Raw genomic sequence first — 20517 nt, 5'->3', positions numbered from 1 at the left:
ATGATTTTGAGCATGTGCGTGCACTCTGTCGCACAACCACATATGTCAGTAGGAAGACTGATGTCCTGTCTGCCTGGGGAACTATATTCTGGTCCTTCACCTGCTCAGGCAACTCCAAGTCCTGTGTTGCTTATACCAAGTTAAGCCACCTCTCAGCATGGAAGAAACTATGTCTGAGACTTGCAAACCTTATTAGTATCCTTTTATGTCATTCAGGTCTCTGATCAAATGTCACCTCCTTAGAAAGAACTTCCATGACCCCTGCTCTTTTCTGAATGTGTCCCCCAAATTCATATGTTGAACTTCACTGCCAGTGGGATAGTATTAAGAGGTGAGGCCTTTAGGAGGTGACTAAGTGATGAGGGTGGAGCTCTCATGAATAGCATTAAGGCCCTTGTTAAAGGGCATGAGGGAGTGGATCCCTTCTTTCCCACTCTTCCACCATGTGGGGACACAGCGTTTAAAGTGCCATCGTGGAAGCAGATAAAAGGACCCACACCAGACATGAAACCTGCTGGCACCTTGATCTTGGACTTTCCATGCTCCAGACTTGGGAGGAAATACGTTTCTGTTCTTTAAAAATTGCCCAGTATCAAGTATTTGGTTATAACAGCACAAACAAACTAAGATACCAGTGTAAATACCCTTTCAACACTCTATTCCATCATTCAGCTATTTCTATCCTCATCAAATTAATCACTCTCTGACACTATGTTATATATTCATTTACTTGCTTCACTGTCTGTCTTCCCACAAAAATACATGTTTCACAGCAGCAAGGCCTTTGTTATTTTGTTCACTGTTTTAACCCTGGTGTTTAGAACAGCACCTGGCACATGGTTGGCCGTCAATAAATACTTGAGGAAGGAATGGGTGAATGAAGGGATAGGGGGTGGGGCTATGACTGGGAAGGAGTAGAAAAAATAGCAATGACTTACATATATCAAAAACAATAGCCAACAACCAGTGTGCATTTAAAATATGTCAAGCACCATGTAAGTGCTTTAGGCATGATAACACATGTAAATGTTGTAATGAGTCAGATGAAGTTGCAGAGTATGGTTATGATCCCTTTGTAGCACAAAAGGGGCGCAAGGTAAACAAGGTCCAGAAAGGTTTATTATCATTCGTCCTTGGTCATAAAGGTAGTGAAAGGAGGAACCACAACTAAACTCCCAGCACTGGGGTTTTGAATCCACCCACGCATGGCCTTTCTATACTGAAGCTGCCTTGCACTGGGCTGCATTGGGGACTTAATGTGTTACCCGATTTAGCTCTGACCCCAATTCAGCAAGGTCAGTATTATTTCCTCTATTAATCAGATGAGGAAATGGACTCCAAAGAGTTGGGTAACCTGGTATAGGTCACACAGTTAGTTAGTGACAGAGATGGGATTTATGCTGTGTGGAATCTCCAGCACCTGGGACAGCTGCCCTTGCTAGTGTCTTTTCAACAACTCCTCATAAAGCCATGATGAGCCAGTGGGTTTCCCGGGACTCAGAGCTAGCCTGCTTGACATTGATGAGATACCCAGGCCTGGACCTCCAGCTGGTTTTATTTGCAAGAATGTTCCTGACCAGGGGAAGTGAGTGCTACTCTAAGCCAAAAGCCCAGCAGAATAGCAGAAGCTGCCAGAATGTTTGTGTGGGTAACACAGCCTTGGACAGGAGGCTTCTGGGTGTGAGACCCTGTCCACTGCCTGTGTTTGGATGGTTTGAGTCATCCTTTGTCACAGTTCCCCTTCTCTGCATGCACTTACAGTGAGGTGGAGGGGAAAGCACTGGCTTCGGTGTTACACATACCTGGGTTTGGATTTGAGCTCACTACTCGCTAGCTTTGTGACCATGAGTAAATTTCTTTCCTTCCCTGAGCTTCAGTTTCTTCATCTAGAAAATGGGGATAATAGTTCCTACCTCCTATTACACATTGAATCAGATCCAAGCTACTTCAATGCTCTTCAAGGCTTGTCTCTTTGTACTTAGGATACCTCTGCTCCGGCCTGTTCTTAAAATATTTGGGTGCTTGTAGTCCCCCTAGTCCTTCTCAGCAAATATCCTATAGTGTCTCGTCTTTATGCCTTTGGCCATTTGGGCCTGTCTGCCTGGAATTCTTTCCCTCCACCTCCTTGACTGATTAACGTCTGGGTCCTAGGATGGTAAGAATTAGAATCGTATTACAGCTGAAGAAACTGAGGCTCAGAGAACTTAACTAACTTTCTCCAAATCACATGCTAGTAAATGGAAGAGCTGGGATTTGAATACATGTCCTTCTGGCTTAATAGCTTGGGATTTTCCCACTAGGTCACATGGCCTTCCTTGGAACACCTCAAAAGGGGTTAGAATCCAAGGAGGGAGAGAAAAGAGAGTCTGAGCTTGCAGCAGTGATGCCAATGAAGGCTCTCAGCATACCCCTGGCTGCTGTGGCCAGGGACATACACACAAGTTACACCTAAGAAGTCATCTGGCTTTGCCAGCTGGAGGCTGTACCTTCAGTTCATTTTTGATTGTGGTCTGTGGAATCATTTTCTAAAGTGTGAGGCCCACACTGATGCAAACAAGTCAGTTGGAGGCTTTGTGCATCAAGCAACTCTTCTAGGTCAGCTGAAGGTCAGCCATGAAGGCATCGCCACCCCAGGGATAGACTTGGGAGATACACTGGCATAGCAGGAAAAGGTGGTGCTTTGGGTGCTATCGTGACCCCGTGAAACTCACAGATGTCCCCCATCAGATGTTCAGAAATTTGTATCACAGTTCAGGTTTGTAGCAAGAGGAGAAGCTAAAAATGCCTTTGCCTCTTATGGCAACAGAGCATGAAATTGGGAGTTCTTGCCAGCCACTACAGTCCTGCCCCTTCCCTGTCACCCTTTTACATGTTGTATGACTCTGTCCTTCTCTCTTTTTCTACACACACACACACACACACACACCTCTTGCCATACTCCAGAGTTGGTATGGGTAGCGGCATTGTAAGGGAGAAAGGGGCATGGAATAAATAAATCTGAGGGAATGGATTCCCCTTGCAGCTTTCCATAAAGAAAGTGAGGCATTCCCTTCACCTCTCAGGACCTCAGTTAACTCATCAATAATATGAGGCTGATGGAACTCTTAAGGTTGTAAATAGAATGAAAGATAATTTTCATCAATTGCCTATTTCAGTATCTGGCATGGAATAGGAGTTCAGTAAATGATATTTTATCCTAATGTGAAAATTCTCTAGGCAATGTAACCATGCTCGGTGTTTAATCTTAGTCCAGTGTGAACTGTTTAAATATTTATAAAATCTCAAATAATCCTGACAAGATGTCTTATACATGCGATGAATGCTGAAGCAGTCCTTTATTTTGCTCAGCAGGGGTTTGGCCTGAATGACAGCTGATTACCTGAGTCTCAGCATGCATCTCTGGTTGGTTTCCTTCCTTTCAGGATAAAACCAGTATGTCCTTGCTCTTCTCCACTGGTCCGATGTGCCTCACTGTTTCGCTGTCTCAATTAAAAAGCTGTTTTTTTCTCATTTCTATTTGGATTTTACATGTGGGGCTTTATCCTCTCCGTCTGGTGGTCATGGTTGATACGCACTGATATTCTCTCTGCTTTCATGGCTTCATCAAGAAGCTCTTGCAACAAAGACACCGACTTTAGGGAGCCTTGAGGAAACCAGGCCTGAGCCCAACTCCAGGAAACTCCATCCATTGAGGAGGGTGGAGTCTCCACACCCAAGTGACTCTCAAAGACCTGAGTACATCAAGATCTGATTATTCCAGTGGCTGATTACTCATTCCCTTGGCTTTTGTTCCACTGGGTTTTCTTCTGTGGCTTGGATGAAAAATGGACCTCATCATTCTCTCCCAGCTCTGCCCACTATGGTCCTAAGGCAAGGATCACAAACCTCAATGCTTTTAGGGGCCCTACAGGTAACATAAATGGCAGGGTACAGGCGGGTAAACTGAAGAGCCCATTTTATGCATAAAGGCATCACATTCATAAATTAAATAAGTAAACCAACCAACTAACCACTGTCCAAGCCAACTAGCTCATTGGTCAGATTTGTTTCAGGGTCTTAGAGTTTGTAATTTTTGTCCTAAGGGTTTTTCATTTCCTGTTTAGCTCAGTCTGAAAATCCAGTCCTGGAAGAGCTGTATTATCCCTGCCTCTCAGACAACCCATACTGCCTTTGTAGAATCCTCAGCAAGGGGTTAAGTTTCCTAAGTTGAATGCCTCAGCAAGGGAGCCCACTACTCCAGTTCATCCACAGGCATTTCATGAGCAGGGGCCACAGCCAGGCACAGTGGTGATCAAGGGTGATGTGGTCCCTGCCTTGTGGATCTCACTGTGTTAGGAGGATGAGATGGCCTGATGGCTCTGTCCTTGTAAGGCTCCTCCTAACACGAAACCCAAAGGTGTCCCCTGTGGGCTGGTCCATGGTTCTAAACCTTCCCTTGGGAGTCTCAGAGTAAGGCCAAGCTCATTCACATGATAATGCCACTTAGAGCTTTCAAAGACACCTTCGGTTCCCTCTTGAGTTACTTTCCCTTGAAGGTTGGTGGGGGAACCAAATCATTTGATTTTGTCATTTCTCATCTCCCGCATCTGCTCCATTATCAAGAACTATTGATTCTATATTCTAGAGGTGTCTGTAATTCATCTCCTTCTCTCCATCTCCACTGCCACCATCCTAGGTCTCATTGCCAGGGTCTTGCCTGGGCTCTTTCAGGGTCTCCTGCCTGGCTTTTTGTCTCATGATCCTCCTACCCACTCTCTATCAGCAGCCAATTGACTAGGTTACACTTAAAACTTCCAGAGGCTCCCATTCTGTGTGGAAGTAACCATTGCCCATGGAGCTTGACCATTAGGCTCTGTCTAGGGTTTCCCTTCACAGCACTCACCATATGACCCTTCCTCCTTCTAGTGGTCTGAATAGTTCCTAGTGCCTCCTGCCACCAACACTCATGCTCCCCCCAACAGTCATGTCAACATGGTACTATTTGGAAATAGAGTCTTTGCAGGTGTAATTAAGATGAGGTCATACTGAATTAGGGTGAACCCTAAATCTGTGACTGGTGTTCTTAAAAGGAGAGTATACTTGTCCTTTTAAGAAGGGCTGTGTGAAGATGGAGAGAGAAATTAGAGCCAAGTGGCCACAACCAAGCAACTCCTGGGCCTAACAGAAGCTGAAAAAGGCAAGGAGGGATTCTCCCCCATACCCTCTGGAGAGGGCATGAGACTCCCAGCACCTTGATTTCAGACTTCTAGACTGCCTTCATAATGTAGTAAGAAAAAACAGTTTTAAGTAAAAAGAGTATTTCTGAGCATTTGCTACATGCTAGGCAATGGGCTAAGAAGATATATACACACATATGTATGTATATGTGCATATATATACATAAATGCACATATGCATACACACATGTACATATACATACCTATATTTTATTATTATTTTTAATTGTGGCAAAATGCATATAACATACAGTTTACCATCTTGACCTTTTTTTTTTTTTTTTTTTTTTTGAGATGGAGTCTCACTCTGTCACCCAGGCTGGAGTGCAGTGGCATGATCTCGACTCATCGCAACCTCTGCCCCCCAGGTTCAAGCAATTCTCCTGCCTCAGCCTCCCAAGTAGCTGGGATTACAGGTACCTGCCCTGACCCTCAGCTAATTTTTGTATTTTTTAGTAGAGACAGAGTTTCTCCATCTTGGCCAGACTGATCTTCAACTCCCGACCTCGTAGTCCACTCGCCTCAGCCTCCCAAAGTGCTGGGATTATAGGTGTGAGCCACTGCACCCGGCCATCTTGACCATTTTTAAGTGTACAGTTTAGTGGCATTAAGTATATTCACATTGTTGTGCAACTGTCTGTCTCTGGAACTCTTGTGATCTTGCAAAACTGAAATTCTGCACCCATGAAACAATAACTCCCATTCTCCCCTCCCTCCAGCCCTTGGCAACCACCATTCTCTTTTTCATCTCTATGAATTTGACCACTCTAGGTACCTTATGTAAGTGGTATAATATAGTACTTATTTTTTGTGACTGGCCCATTTTACTTAGCACAATGTATTCAAAATTCATCCATTGCTGTAGCATGCATCAGAATTCCCTTCTTTTTAAAGCCTGAATAATATTCCACTTTATGTATGTATCACATTTTGTTTATCTATTTTTCCGTCAATGGACCCTTGGGGCTGCTTCAACTTTTTGGCTATTGTAAATAATGCTTCTAGATATACAAGTATCTCTTTGAGACCCTTCTTTCAATTATTTTGGGTATATACCCAGAAGTAAAGTTGTGTATATATACATACATACACCTACACACACATAGATATATATACACACATACACACACACATACATGCATATGCACATAAAACTTTAAAATTCCGATTTAGTCTTCCGATGGAGACCTTATTATATCCATCTTGTAGATGAGGTGCCTGAGGTTGGGAGGCAATGTGTAAATTTCGTAGTGCTAGGCAGTTTCTCCATTCTCATGCACTTACATGATGACAGTGAAATTCTCCCAGAGCTTGGGATCAATGTGAACAACTGCACATCACCCACCACCACCCTTTCTCACTGGCTAGACCAGCCCCTGGCTCACCTCATTGTCTCGGTCCTTCTCTAGGAAATGGCGGGCCACGTGGCTGGGTAAGATATTCCGGAGCATGTTCTCATTGTGTTCCCTCAGCTCCTTCATCTCATTGATCTCCTCTTTGGCCTGCACTCGCCAAAGGAAATCCAGGCGGGCTGTGTACTCCAGCTGCAGTACATGTGAGAGAAAGAGAAGAACCAGGTAAACTTCTGAGGTGTAGGCTTCAGGTACACACAACTGGGAGGCAGGAAAGCCTTCTCCGGAACTCTTCACAAATGAAACAGAGCCTGATCTGAATATTTTGGGAGGCATCTTGTTGGAAACCAAGTGATCAGAGAATGATTAGGTTTCACAGGGATGTGTGCCTGCCTTTCACAGCATTATTGCCCCTGTGATTTCATACTTGTTTGTGTGATTACCTGATAATGTTGGCATCCTCTACTAGACTGTTGGTGTTGTTTGGTGTATTAGTCTATTCTTGTGCTGCTAATAAAAACATACCTGAGACTGAGTAATTTATAAAGGAAAGAAGTTTAATGGACTTACAGTTCCACACGGCTGAGGAGGCCTCACAATCATGGTGGAAGATGAAGGAAGGGCAAAGGAACCTCTTACATGGCAGGAGGCAAGAGAGAACTTGTGCAGGGGAACTCCCATTTATAAAACCATCAGATCTCATGAAACATATTCACTACCAGGAGAACAGCATGTGGGAAAATGCCCCAGTGGTTCCATTATCTCCATCTGGCCCCATCCTTGACATGTGGGGATTATTACAATTCAGGGTGAGATTTGGGTTGGAACACAGCCAAATCATATCATATGGTCAGAGGTGCTTCTATCTGTTCGACTTTACATCCTTACTGTTACAGACTGAATGTCTGTGTCCCTCTCAAATTCATATATTGGAGCCCTAACCCCCAATGTGATGGCATTTAGAGATGAAACCTTTGGGATGTAATTAGGGTTGATAAGGTCATGATGGTGTATCCATCAGGATGAGATTACTGCCCTTATAGGAAGAGACATGCGAATACTCGCTCTTTCTCTATCCACATGCACACACTAAGAAAAGGCCAGGTGGGGATACAGCAAGCAGGTAGCCAGCCATCTGCAAGCCAGAAAAGAGCCCTCATCAGAAAACAAACCTTTCCAGACCTTGACCCTGGACTTCTCAGCCTCCAGAACCATAAGATAAATTTCTGTTGTTTAATACACTCAGTCTATGGTATATTGTTATGTACAACAGCTGGAGATACGAATACACTTACCATGTTGTAACATCTCTGGCACAGGGCAGGCACTTAATATTTGTTGACCCAATAAATAAATCATAATAAAGCTAGCTAACACTTACACGGTGCTTATCATATTGAACTTGATTCAAAAATCAGAATATAGAATCTGAGTTGTTAACCACTAGGTAATATAGAATAAATGAATGAACACATAAGTGAAAGGATTACACATTTAGTTACTAGACAGATATAACTTAGAGTTCTAGTTCCACAGTTACACACTTTAACCCTGGACTAGTTACTTCATCTCAGTTTCCTCCTCTCAGAAATTGATGTGAACATCAGTGACCATGCAGGGGTGTAATAGGCATTATAGGAAGTTATAGATAAACACATGGCACATAGTAGGCACTCAATACACATTGGTTCCCTCTTGTCCTAGCCTCCCCTCTCATAAGAAGGTGCACAGTGTCCTTTCCAAAGAATCTCACAGCCCATTTTTACTGCAGTTCTGGGTATGTCATTATTTCAGTCTTTAACTGTTGACGTGAACAGCATGCTGCCCTGGTACACACATGGTTAGCTGCCCTGAATTCAAGGGCTTAGACAGTTCAGATAGCTTATTTTCTTTTTCAAAAATTTTAAAGTCTCAGTGGATGGCAAAAGTATGAAAGACCATATGCCCAAGGTTATCCATTCAGCAGAATTTTTAATAACAAAGGTTGAAAACAAACCAAATGTTCATTTTGTTGGCTGAATAAACTTTAGTACAGAAATATCATTGAACATGATGCAGCTATTAAAAAGAAATGAAGTCTATCCCTCCATACTTTGAGGAACTGGTGCAGGAGAAAAGTGTATATAGTATGCCACCATTTATCTAAGGAAGATTGATCTTTCTATCCACATACATGCACACACACATATTTCTTAATTAATTTATTAAAATATTAAAATAGAAACCATTTTACATTTTATGAAATGGTTTCTATTTTAATCTATGAAATGACAAAGGAAGGAAATGGTGTGGGAAAATAGGGATAGAATTTAAACTTCTTTAATTATGTCTCGTTTTAAGTAAATAACTATAGAATCATTCCAATATTTTACTTAATTATCAAACTAAATCTATTCTCCAAAAACTCTGTAAAAACAACCAACCAAGCAGACAAACAAATGAGCCTATACAGAGAGGAACTATATCAGATGTCGTTTTGCACAATAATTTGATGACATGCTCCCAGAGGGAGATACCCTGAGGATAAAAAGAGCTCAACACGAATGTCAAAACTGTTTACAATAACCATATTATAGGTGGTAACAATTGTATTATTACACTTAGACTATTATAGTGAATCACAAGGTAAAGTAAATGAGTAACTGTGTAGGTGTCATTAAAACTGGAATTTTGGGGAAGAGAAAAGGGAGCTGCAGATATAGGATTGATGAAGTTAAGTCAAAAGCTTGTGGTCCTCATTATGACATCGAAGTATCACACTGTGAACTCATGATGTATAGATTTTCTAGCTCTGCCCACTGAAATCAAGTTCTAGAAACAACGAAACTTAGTAGCAATAACTCCCAGTGTCCAGATTATGGTTTCTAAACATCAGTTCCTACCAAAAAATTCCCATTATTTTCAGAGGTGCCCAAATTTTAGGTACCTTTAATTATGTCTTGTTTTAAGTAAATGACTTTATTGGAAGATTTTTTAATATGAGAAACCAGGATTCTATCAGAGACTACCAGGATTATGTCAAAATGATGCAAAAGCCAACTTGAATGAGCTCCCACTAGTCAAAGATGTGACACATTTAGCTTAATAAGACTAATAATTGCAGTGACTCAAAACACAGAGAATATGGTAAAATGCATAGATTCAAAATTATGCTTAAAAACCAGAACCTCATTGGTCACCTCTGAATGATGCTAGGGAAAAAACTTATGGGGAAACTTGTAGAAAACAAACTTGTAGGGAAAAATTTCAGCATTTATCTTTGCTTTATGAATTGTACTTCCAGGTAACAAATAGTGAGGAGATGGTTCTCTTTAATAATGTATGCCAGCTAATAAATTATGGAGGACTGATAGGATTAGCATATCACTGTATAAAATAAGTGAATATAGGCGATTAGCATAAGCAGCTGCTAACATCACAAAAAGATAAGGATACATTATGTACCCCCTAATTGTAGTCTATAACACTAACCAATTAAATATTTTGCAGAAATCATTGGACCTGAATCCCACCAAGCTTCTCGACATAAATACAGTACGAACAAAACAAAACAAAACAAAACAAAACAGGACAGGGGAGTCTCTTAAATGCCTTAGAGAATGCAATCAATAAACTGTAAGAAAGAAATGACAGCTCTGGAAGGTTGAGTCTCTCAAGGTCACCCATTCTTTTTTTTTTTTTTTTTTTTTTTTTTTTTTTTTGCGACGGAGTCTCGCTCTGCTCGCCCAGGCTGGAGTGCAGTGGCCAGATCTCAGCTCACTGTAAACTCCGCCTCCCAGGTTCACGCCATTCTCCTGCCTCAGCCTCCCGAGTGGCTGGGACTACAGGCGCCCGCCACCTCACCCGGCTAGTTTTTTGTATTTTTTTTAGTAGTGACGGGGTTTCACTGTGTTTGCCAGGATGATCTCGATCTCCTGACCTCGTGATCCGCCCGTCTCGGCCTCCCAAAGTGCTGGGATTACAGGCTTGAGCCACCGCGCCCGGCCGGTCACCCATTCTTGAAGTGGAATTGCTAAGACTCAAGCAAGAATATTTGGTTCCAAGGCTTGAGTCTTTCCTTCTGAGCCCCACAATCTCCGGTGCCTGCCTTTATCATACCCAGAAGTTACTAGAGATAGGACCTCATTAATCTCTTTCTCCTTGTGGAGGCATGGCTTCCTCTGCTAAAAAACGAAGATGCCCAGGCAAAGCTCAAACCTCCAGGGCTGCCAGTGATTTAGGCACCTGGTGGGAGGCACCCGATTGTTTGCTCTCTCTGTTCAATGTAGAGAATGTTCACTTGCCTCAGAGGAGGACGTGTTTGGCATATCATTTCCACATATGTGCAAGATGAAAATTTCCAATTATTCAGTTACATAACCACCTCCAGTTCCTCTGGAGATGTTTAATTACACATGCCTCCACCAGACGCTTCTGCGTACCAGGCATCAATGGGCATTATTCAGCCCCTATTAAAAATAGAGGGCCCCTGAGTCACAAGGAGAAACCGGTGGAAGCAGGGAGCAAGCCCAGGAGTGGGTAGGCTTGATCAGAGATTAACAGGACCCCAAATGATACTACAGATAGAGACACTTGAAGTGAGACAACCCTGCAGAAAGCCGCCCCTATCACAAGGAGGCAGTGGCACGTGGAGGAAACAGAATGGAACTAGGAGTTTGAGCATTTGGATTCCTGTTCCAGTCTGGCGTTTTTTACAGGCTTTGTGATCTCAGGGGACTTCAATCTCTGCTCCTGTCTTAGGATCAGATGGCTAACAATACCTGCCTTGTTTGTGTCATAGGCTTATTTTTAAAGTAAAATATTAATAGCTATCAATTTTGAAAATTTATTATATGTGGGAGCCACTGGAATAAGTATATTACAATTATATTCTCTTATAACACCCTAACAACCTGATGAAGTAGATCTTGTTATTATCATACCCATTTTACAGGTGAGGAAACTGAAAATCAGAAAGTTAAGTAAATTGTTGAAAGTCACAGAGCTACTAAGTGGCAGAGTTGGGGTTTGAATATTATCTGCCCAATTCCAAACCCTGTACTTCTAACTGCTATAGTTATGAGATGTGATTATATAATTTCATAAACCCTTTGAAAGTTAAAAATAAAAGGGAAAAATATCAGATGTCACTTAAACCCAGTCACTCAGACTCTCACTAAATACTTACATACTCGTACTTTACCTATAATGTTAATACAATTAGGTTATCTGCTTTTCCAGGCTAAATGGAGCATAGGATAAATCAAATCTGAATGTTATTAGGGTACCATTTGAGGAAGGCACTGACAGGGCACAAAGTAATTCCCTAAGGTGACAGAAGAGACAGAACCAGTCTTCTTTTTATGGAATGATGACCCTCACCCAGAACTTGTTCTCTCAGCTATTTCCGGGGATTTCTCACTTGTCTATTTAAAACCTGTGTAATTGAGTGAGCATATGTTTGTCTGTAGGATGATGGCCTTGTCTGAATCTGTCCTCATAGTTCTCAAATGGATTGTCATTTGTATTTCAGACTAAGGCATTCTCCCCTAGAAATGAAAGCTGTCAGGTAGCAGAAGACAAGACCCCAGACCTCATAGATGGCTGGAAAGACCTAAACTAGCCTTTGACACTTGGCCTAGTGTTTCATCACAAATTGAGGCAAAATGGAAAAACAAGTCAAAGCATATTGCAGGATGCAGTGCCCTGGGTCACTGTGTTCGTATGCACATAGCGTTTTTGTTCTGCTCTGATCAGCCCAGTGAAGTAGAAAGGGTAGGCTTTGAAGACAGATCAGGATTTGGATTCTAGTCTTCCTACTTACTAGCTGAATAGCCTTACTTTCATCATCCATAAAATAGGAGTAATAACAACTTCCATTCCAGGTCGTTGATAGGATTAAATGAGAATAGAGAGGAAGTGCTAGGGACATTATAGGAGCTCAATAAATATTAATTATTTATTCATTTCCTTCACTTGCCAAGTTTTAATATTATCTATTTTTTCTTGCCTATACTGTACAATCCCCAGTATTACAAATAACTTTAAATACGTATCTCTGTGTTCTTGGGGTTTTGGGCTGTTTCATTCCTGTTTTCTCAGGGTTCGTTACCTCTGTTTCCATGGTGATTTCCCAGCAATGTGTTTCTATTTCTGCCCTGGCTGACAGTCTCCTTGCTGTGCTTTCCTTCTTTTCTGGTTATGGTTTTTGAAGTACACACAGACCACGGAAAGGTGGACCAAGATCCAGATAAGAGTGGTGAGGGAGGCAGGGCCTGATTTCTACCAGGTGGTGAAAATCTCCCCAGGCGATGAACATTCATGGGTTGAAGTCTACCTGAAGAAGTTCTACTGGCCTTTGAGAGTCCTGCCTAGATGCTCCCATGAAGAATAATTTTCTTTTTCGAAGTCCCTAGCCAAGTCTGTTTCACACACAACATGTTTGCATTATTTGGGGTCAGCTCTACTCCAGGAGACTGGACCGGAGCTGGGGTTTTGTACAGTTCTGCCCACAGTGCCCACTTCCGATTCTGGTAAAGAGTAAGGGCTCATGGAAGGTGGAACCCATATGGCAAGCATTTTATATAATTAGGACAGATCTGTAATGAAGTCTTTTCTAGAAACAATGCAAGTTAGTGCACAAAATTCTACACACAATAATCTCAAATGCTTCCTGAAGACAACCCTATTTAGGTATTACTAATTTATTTTAGAGTTGAGGAAACTGAGGCTCACGGAGATAAGTAACTTGCCCAAGATCACACACTGCTGAGAGTAAGAACTGTGATTAGAATCCAGGCTCAGCTGAACCTAAATGTTTACCTAATATAGTACACAACTTTTGTAGTAATAATTTCATCCAGGCAACAGAATTGGGAGAGATCCCAGTTTGTCTTAGGCAGAAATGGAAAGCTCTTTCACTAGGATGATTTTTTGAAAGAGACATATCCAGAGGTCATCAAAACCACATTGTTTGCCAGATCTTCTCCAGCTTTGTTTTTCATTAGGTGGTCTTTATTAGGAATTGATTCATTAAGAATCACAACTTGCCACAGGCAGCTAAAAGTTATTTGCTGCAAAGAGCAGCAGAGACCAGTTTTATGGCAACAAGAAATGTCGGGTAACAGAGCAGTCAGAGCAAAATGTTAGATTACCTGCTGTCCATGGTAGAACACAGCCAGGAGGAACATGGCCATCAGCAGCAGCGACGCCTCCTTGGTCCCCAGGAAATCTCTGTTGGAAGAAAAAAAGGCACTGATAACCATGGGGGGACTTCAAGGAGACCCATGAGAAAACTGAGGTTCAGAAATGAGTGGTAAAAAAAGAAAAACACACATCTTTTCAGCATCTATTATGTGATAGTGGCTGCTCTAAGGATTTGCACATTGGCTAATTCAGAAACCAGCTGATCCCCAAGGGTATGAGGTGACCCAGAACACATATGGTGAAAGACATTCTGGAGGCTAGCGTCTAGATGGTGCACTCACATTAATAATAATGTCTTCTATGCACAAACACATTTTATAGATTTTAAATAGCCTTTATACTTTCCTATCACAAAATCCATGTGAAGACAAGCAACTTTCCTCCCCACGTTTTTAAACATTCTGTTTAACAGACCAGGGTGTAATGCTTGCTATGTGGCAATCTCAATCCTGAGTGCTTTCATGCTTAAATCCTTATATTCTATGAATTGAACACTATTTTAATTCCCATATCAGTTTTCTTAATCCTTATATCAGTTCTATAAGTTGGGGACTATTGTTACCCCCTTTTAATTATTATATCTTTTGATAAAGCCTTTGTTTCTTTTGTGCCCTCTCTTCCTTGAGTAAACCCCAAGTCTCAATGTGCAGTTTTTGTGGGGGCACAGGTTGGAGTGCTTCTGTCCTGGGCTCTCCCGGGCTCTCTAGGAGACCACACGAAAAGACAGCTGATGATGGTCAGTGGTAAGGGTATACTTAAACACTGACGTGACTTTCAGACTTCAAATGAATTCAGAAGGTAGCCAGAGAAGCTGCTGTTTGATTCAGAATGCTTTCTTTAATTTTGGTTCAGTGTGAGGCCTTCCTTAGGACAAGCTGGAGGCCAGGAGGCAAAGGGTTAGTGGAAGCAACATTGGAATTGGAAATAAACTGTCCCTTTGACGGCTTTGATTGCTAATGAAGAAAACCTCAAATGAAAATGCCCAAGCACAACCATCTCCATGGATGTCGGGACTTGCCCTGCATCACCTGGTGTCCTATTTCCCCCAGGTTTTTCCATCTCAGGTAATGCCCCTTCATCTATTCACCCAGGTTCTTGAGCCAAAAGCTAAAACAAAACTAGGATTCAGTCCTCATCACCTCAGCCCCATCTAACCCATAGTTAAATCCTGCACCCTCTACCACTAAAATACATCCCCAGCCCATCTGCTTCTTCCCATGTCCCCCTCCACCACCTGAACACGGCCACTATGATCTCCAACAGCCTCCCAATATCACTGTCTACAGTTTATTTTGTACATGGTTGCCAGAATACTTTTTACGACTAAAACCAGATCATGCTACTTCCTTATTTAATCTCTTCCCAACCACAAGCACAGATGTACTTGGAACTCACTCAGAAGTAACTCTGGTGTGGCTTAAGGAAACAATGGGACCATCACAGATGAGACGCAGTGTCTAGAGGGAGAAGTAGAGTACGCAGCAAGGTGTTATACCAGGGCAATCTCAAGTTTTCCCTTTTCTGTTCTTGCTGGAGACCAGCAGAAACAGCCCAGGGCTCAGGGAAATGGGGGCTTAGCACCAGCTGCCAAGACCAGTTTTTCATCTAGCTTTATGCTGAAAAACCTTCCCAGCTTATACTGGGCCAGGCACAGTTCAACTCATCAGGATTGGACAGGGACTTAGGTGTGAAAATGTACATTCTTAGGGAGGTATTATGCATATGAGGGTTAAGAGAACCAAATAACTCTGTGGGCTGGGACAAGAGTCAAATCTGTGAATACCTTGGAGAAAAGATGTTAACAATAGATGATACTAATTACTATGCTTCTATAACCCCAGAGAAGCACATAATTATTGAGCATCTACTGTGTGCTAGGCATAATATTCTGGGATGTAGAGATGAAGAAGGCACATTGTCTCTGTCCTCGAAATATTAAGAGAAATAATCAAATACACAGATAATTTTATAATATGATACACTCCATGGAAAGAGTACATCCTTGTTGCAACAGGAATACATGGGAAAAAAAGCAATGCAGGCTGGGTGTTCAGGGAAGGCTGAAGAGCTGAATCCTAAAAGACAAGACTTCACAAGGAAAAGGTAGGATGGATTCTCTAGGTACAGGACATCTATCTTGCTTAGCTTGCTGGTTTATAGGTCTCTAGTATGGGGATAAAAAATAAATGTCATATATCATGTTTGAAGCCACATGTAGACTCAGGAAGAGAGAGTGCTAACAGAGCTGTCCACTGTGTGTGCTAAAGTGGAGGGCTGGACTGTGAGCCACACATTGTCACCCTGCATTTTAGGGCTGAGGAATCATCCATCTATTCATGAATCCATGAATCCATGAATCCATGAATCCATCCATCCATCCATCCATCCATCCATCCATCCATCCATCCATCCATCCATCCATCCTTTGTTCCATCCTTCCAGCCATCCACAGTCACCATCAGGCTTATTTTGAGGACATAGACACAATCCAGTACCATCCTTTTATGCTTTCATGTCACTTAATTCTCTAGCCTCTGAAGTTTGTGGACTCCTGAAAAAAGATGGAAGACATGAGGTTTGGACTCATGAAGATCCAGGTTCCAATATCAGCTTTTCTATTGACCAGTTGTTTGACCTTGGAAAAGTCATTTGACATCTCTGAGCCTCAGTTGAATGTATCTAACAGCATTCACCTCTATAATTGTGAGGGTTAAATGAGTTAATTGTGTTAACGTGCTTGGCACAGTGTCTGGCCCACATTTCTCCCCTTGCCACCCTGTGAAGCACCTGGCACATCATCTTGCTCACAGTGGTGGAGCTTTAAAAAGTCACTCGCTTACATTTCTTAGTTTGAATGAGCACGTCCTACGTTCAGCTCCTCCTGTGACTTCTTCCCAAACCCCTGCTCTGCCTGGCGCTTTGGATATCCTTTGCTTTGCCATACAGAAGACGTTTTTTAAGCCTAGAAATTTATCATTTGAAACACATTTTCAAGAGAAAACATAAATACCTCTTGAATTATTTTGAAAGCAGTGATTGAACAAAAATAGAAAGATGACTAAACTCAGAAGAAAAAGTAAAAGAAAATTATGAACAATCTTTGAGTCATTCACTGAATTTCAGATGGTGAAAAAATAGCCTGAGCAGAGACTGAAGAATATGATAGTAAGTCAGTCAGGCTGAGGAGCATCCCAAAAGAACTGTGGTTTGAAATTAGAAAGTTTTCTTTCTTTTTTTTTTTTTTTTGTAGTTTCAATGATTCCTTAAAGAACTTCCAAAGAGAGCCAAATGACTGAAATCTGTACTGTATTATAATGCTTTCCTTGATATTGGTTGTCAGGGACTTAAAACCAAGAACATGTTGAACTAATTTATTTGTATTAATAAAATCACTGAGTTAATACTACCATCTCTTTATGCTAATAGAAAGGAACATTCTTAAGTGAAAACCCATGTAGCATAATGTAATTTTCAGGGCTATAACAGTCTTTAGAGATCATCTTATCTGATATATCACAAAAATTAATATTTGAGTGTTATGCATTACATAAATATTTATGCTAATTATAGTGAGTTTGGAAACTAACAAAAGTGCACATATAACAAAATAAAAATTGCCCTTAAGCCTACCACCCAGAGAAGACAATGGTTAACATTTTGGAGTTAACTAAATGTCATTTCCTTTTACCCCATACAAAAAAGTATGTTTACAAATTTAGGATTGCATAGCTCTCATACTGTTTTGTAAGCTACTTCAGACTTAGTAAAAATTATGAAAATGATTTCAAGTAATTAAGTACCTTACACTGTGCACTTAGCAGATTTATTCTATTCCATATTATGTGCACCACACATAATGTAATATGTCTTGAAGCCTTTTATTTTACAGGTAGAGACAGGCCCACGGAGGAGTAGGCATTTTCCCAAGGTCACACAGCTCATTTGTGTTGGAGCCAGGATGAAAACTCATATCTTAGGCACCAAATTCAGCATGTTCATTATAGCACATTTGACCCCGAAGTTTTAGTTTATTATTAGTTCCCAATTGCTTCTATGACACTCATAATAAACCATTCAGCTTGAATTTATCTTTTATTCTGTTGTCATAATAATGACTGTACTCGTTAAGTGCTAATTTTATGCCATACTCTAATAACTACTTTACATATTCTGCCTACTAAGATAGTATTATCCCCATTCTAGAAAAAAAATCCAAGACTGAGATGTTAAATAATTTAACTTAACTAGCTAGTGAACAGTGAAGACTAGCTATCAATACAGATCTCAGTGATATTTTTCAGTAGCTACAATGCCCTCCTCTATGTACCTACTTATAATTGCTTGCCCGTAAGGTCCTAAAGGATAAAAATAATGCCTTATTCATCTATGAACCTGCAGGGCCTAGTAAAAGCCCTGAATGTAATGTGTATTGAATGGATACATGGATGCATTCACGAAGGTCATGTGATGTTGGACAAATGCTATTTGGCTTTGACCCTACACGTGGATTATTTCCTGGTTGTTCATTCCTCCTATCAACCCTGCTCTTTCATGTGGACTAATGCAATAGCTAGAACTGGTTCAATAATTTGTGGACTCACTGTAAAATGAAAATGCAGGGGTTTCTTGAAATATTTTTCAGAGAATTTCAAGATGGTGAAAGCAGGGCATTAACAAAGCCAGGCCCTTCTGAGTGCACAGCCCTATGTGAATACACAGGCCACATGTGCATGAAGCTGGCCATTGCAGTTGCCTCCCAAATAGTCTTTCTGCATCCATTCTTGTCCCCATCTAGTCCTTTAGTTGTAGCAGACAGTATTCTTTTGAACAACCCCAACTTCTCATTGTTTAAAATCCTTTTGTGCATCCCAAAACCTTCTTGATTCTTTTAAATTTTATTTTTAATTGACACATAATAATTGTACATATTTATAGGGCACAGAGTGATATTTCAATACATGTGTACTCTGTGTAATGATCAAAGCATGTTAATTAGCATATTCACTACCTAAAATATTTATCATTTCTTTGTTTGTGAACATTCAGAATCCTCTCTTCTAGCTATTTAAAAATATACAGTAAATTATTGTCAATTATAGTCACCCTGCAGTGCTATAGGACACTAAACATATTCCTCTTATCTAGTTGAATTTTGTATCTATTAACCAACCTCTCTCTGTAGGAATGACTGATGTGTTATACAACACACTGCAGGTGTCTGTTTTCATGATTGGGTAGCAAGTCCTGCATCACTTATCTTAATTATACTTTTGTGGCACTGAATTTGAAAATGTAGCATTTGCCTTGAAAGGCTGAAGATGATGGATGGGAAGTGTGTCCAAGTTCAAGTGTACTGTGCCTTATGATTTGTATTCACATTTTGTATTGTGTAACTGAGACTGATGAGGTGCACTTGGCCCAAGTTAAGTAGTTTCCATCATAAACCTGGAAAAGTTCCTGTTTTAAGGCTGAGCCTAGAGAATATCAGTTCTGCTTCTAAAAACTCTGATGTGTCTTTATGCAGACATTGTTTTCTGCAACAGTATGGTCACTGATGAGGCACTTGAGGATGGAAATCTTGAATCGTCTTTGAAGAATGTGGCTGACCTCTTCACTGTGTCCTGCCCATACTGACCTAATTTTTACTTTTTAATTGAGCAGACCTTGAATGATTTACTCTGGTGTGGTCTATGCCTGGTCTTTCTGTCTCTCTGCCTCATTATTGATTCGTCAGCATAGTGGCCACACAGGCGGTCATCCTGTGACACTAAAGAGACTCAGCTGCATGGACTGAAGTTATCCTGGAGGACTACTTCCCCAGGATCTTTCGGCCACAGTACTGGGCATGGCAACAAAGTTGGAGACCTCCTAGGTTTATTTTCACTTTTCTAAATATTCTTGTATAAACGTGACAGTAGGACTGGAAATGGTTCAGTGAAAAGTACATTGACCATCGTTGGCATAAAGAACTGCATTCCAGAGCTGGCTTTGTCATATACTAGTAGTTCATAGTTTCCCTATCATTAAAAGAATACTGAATCTTCCTACTTTTGAAAAGAGGAAGATGGCACTCACATCAAAAGATTATCAAGATGTTTAAATGAGATTATAAGTTAGAAAGAGACGTGAACTATTAAGTATTGTATACACATGAGAGAAAATTGATATATGGCTACTATCATCAGTCTTTACAATTCTGGTTATTTATGAGGACTGTGTGGACCAATGAACCTTTCCAATGTAATAAACAAATGGGAATCAAACGGAAACAATTTAGGTCAGAAAAAATCTTTTCCCCACCACATGGCTTCTAGATTCTGCCAGTGCCAATTTTCTTTAATTCCCTCCAAATGCTTTTAGATAAGTGTTCTTCCTATGTATTATCTATTTTAACTCATTCTCATTTGTGAGAGCCTCATCTGGTAGTATATTTTATGTCTGAAATGCCTTCAACATCTAACATTATTGGTACAATCTTGCAAGGATTATTTTGGTAACCATGGCTTATCTGCAACCTGGAGAGCTCTGAGAAGGCCCTACACATGCTGTTTAGCCCCCAGATGCCAGAGAGTGGAAAGAGCAGTGTTATGAATGAAGTTGTGGGTGTGTGGGGTGGGATGGGGTGGGAGGCAGCTAGATACCAAAACAAAAGGCAGAGGTGGTATTTGTTGCTTTTGTAAGCACCTTCTTTGTAACAACAGGTGCATAGTAGATCTTAAGACATGTTGTTGAATTAAAATATACATTCTTGATGTTCTGCTGGA

At 41.0% G+C, this 20517-nt stretch overlaps 1 protein-coding gene across 2 annotated transcripts in view; it reads right to left on the bottom strand.

The window, feature by feature from the left end:
• The window catches only part of ADCY8 (adenylate cyclase 8), a 271601-nt gene that overhangs the window by 22188 nt on the left and 228896 nt on the right, over positions 1–20517 (bottom strand). For both annotated transcript variants that reach the window (XM_030938186.1, XM_030938187.1), the window contains 2 exons: positions 13702–13780; positions 6602–6760 (listed from right to left, as the gene is read on the bottom strand). In XM_030938186.1, coding sequence (XP_030794046.1) covers positions 6602–6760; positions 13702–13780 — 238 coding nt within the window. The remainder of the gene's footprint in view (positions 1–6601; positions 6761–13701; positions 13781–20517) is intronic.

The sequence above is a fragment of the Rhinopithecus roxellana genome, chromosome 9 (genome assembly GCF_007565055.1).
Source record: "Rhinopithecus roxellana isolate Shanxi Qingling chromosome 9, ASM756505v1, whole genome shotgun sequence".
NCBI classification, from domain to species: domain Eukaryota; kingdom Metazoa; phylum Chordata; class Mammalia; order Primates; family Cercopithecidae; genus Rhinopithecus; species Rhinopithecus roxellana.
The sequence above is the reverse complement of the archived record's forward strand: the minus strand, read 5'-3'. Positions and strand labels throughout refer to the sequence as shown.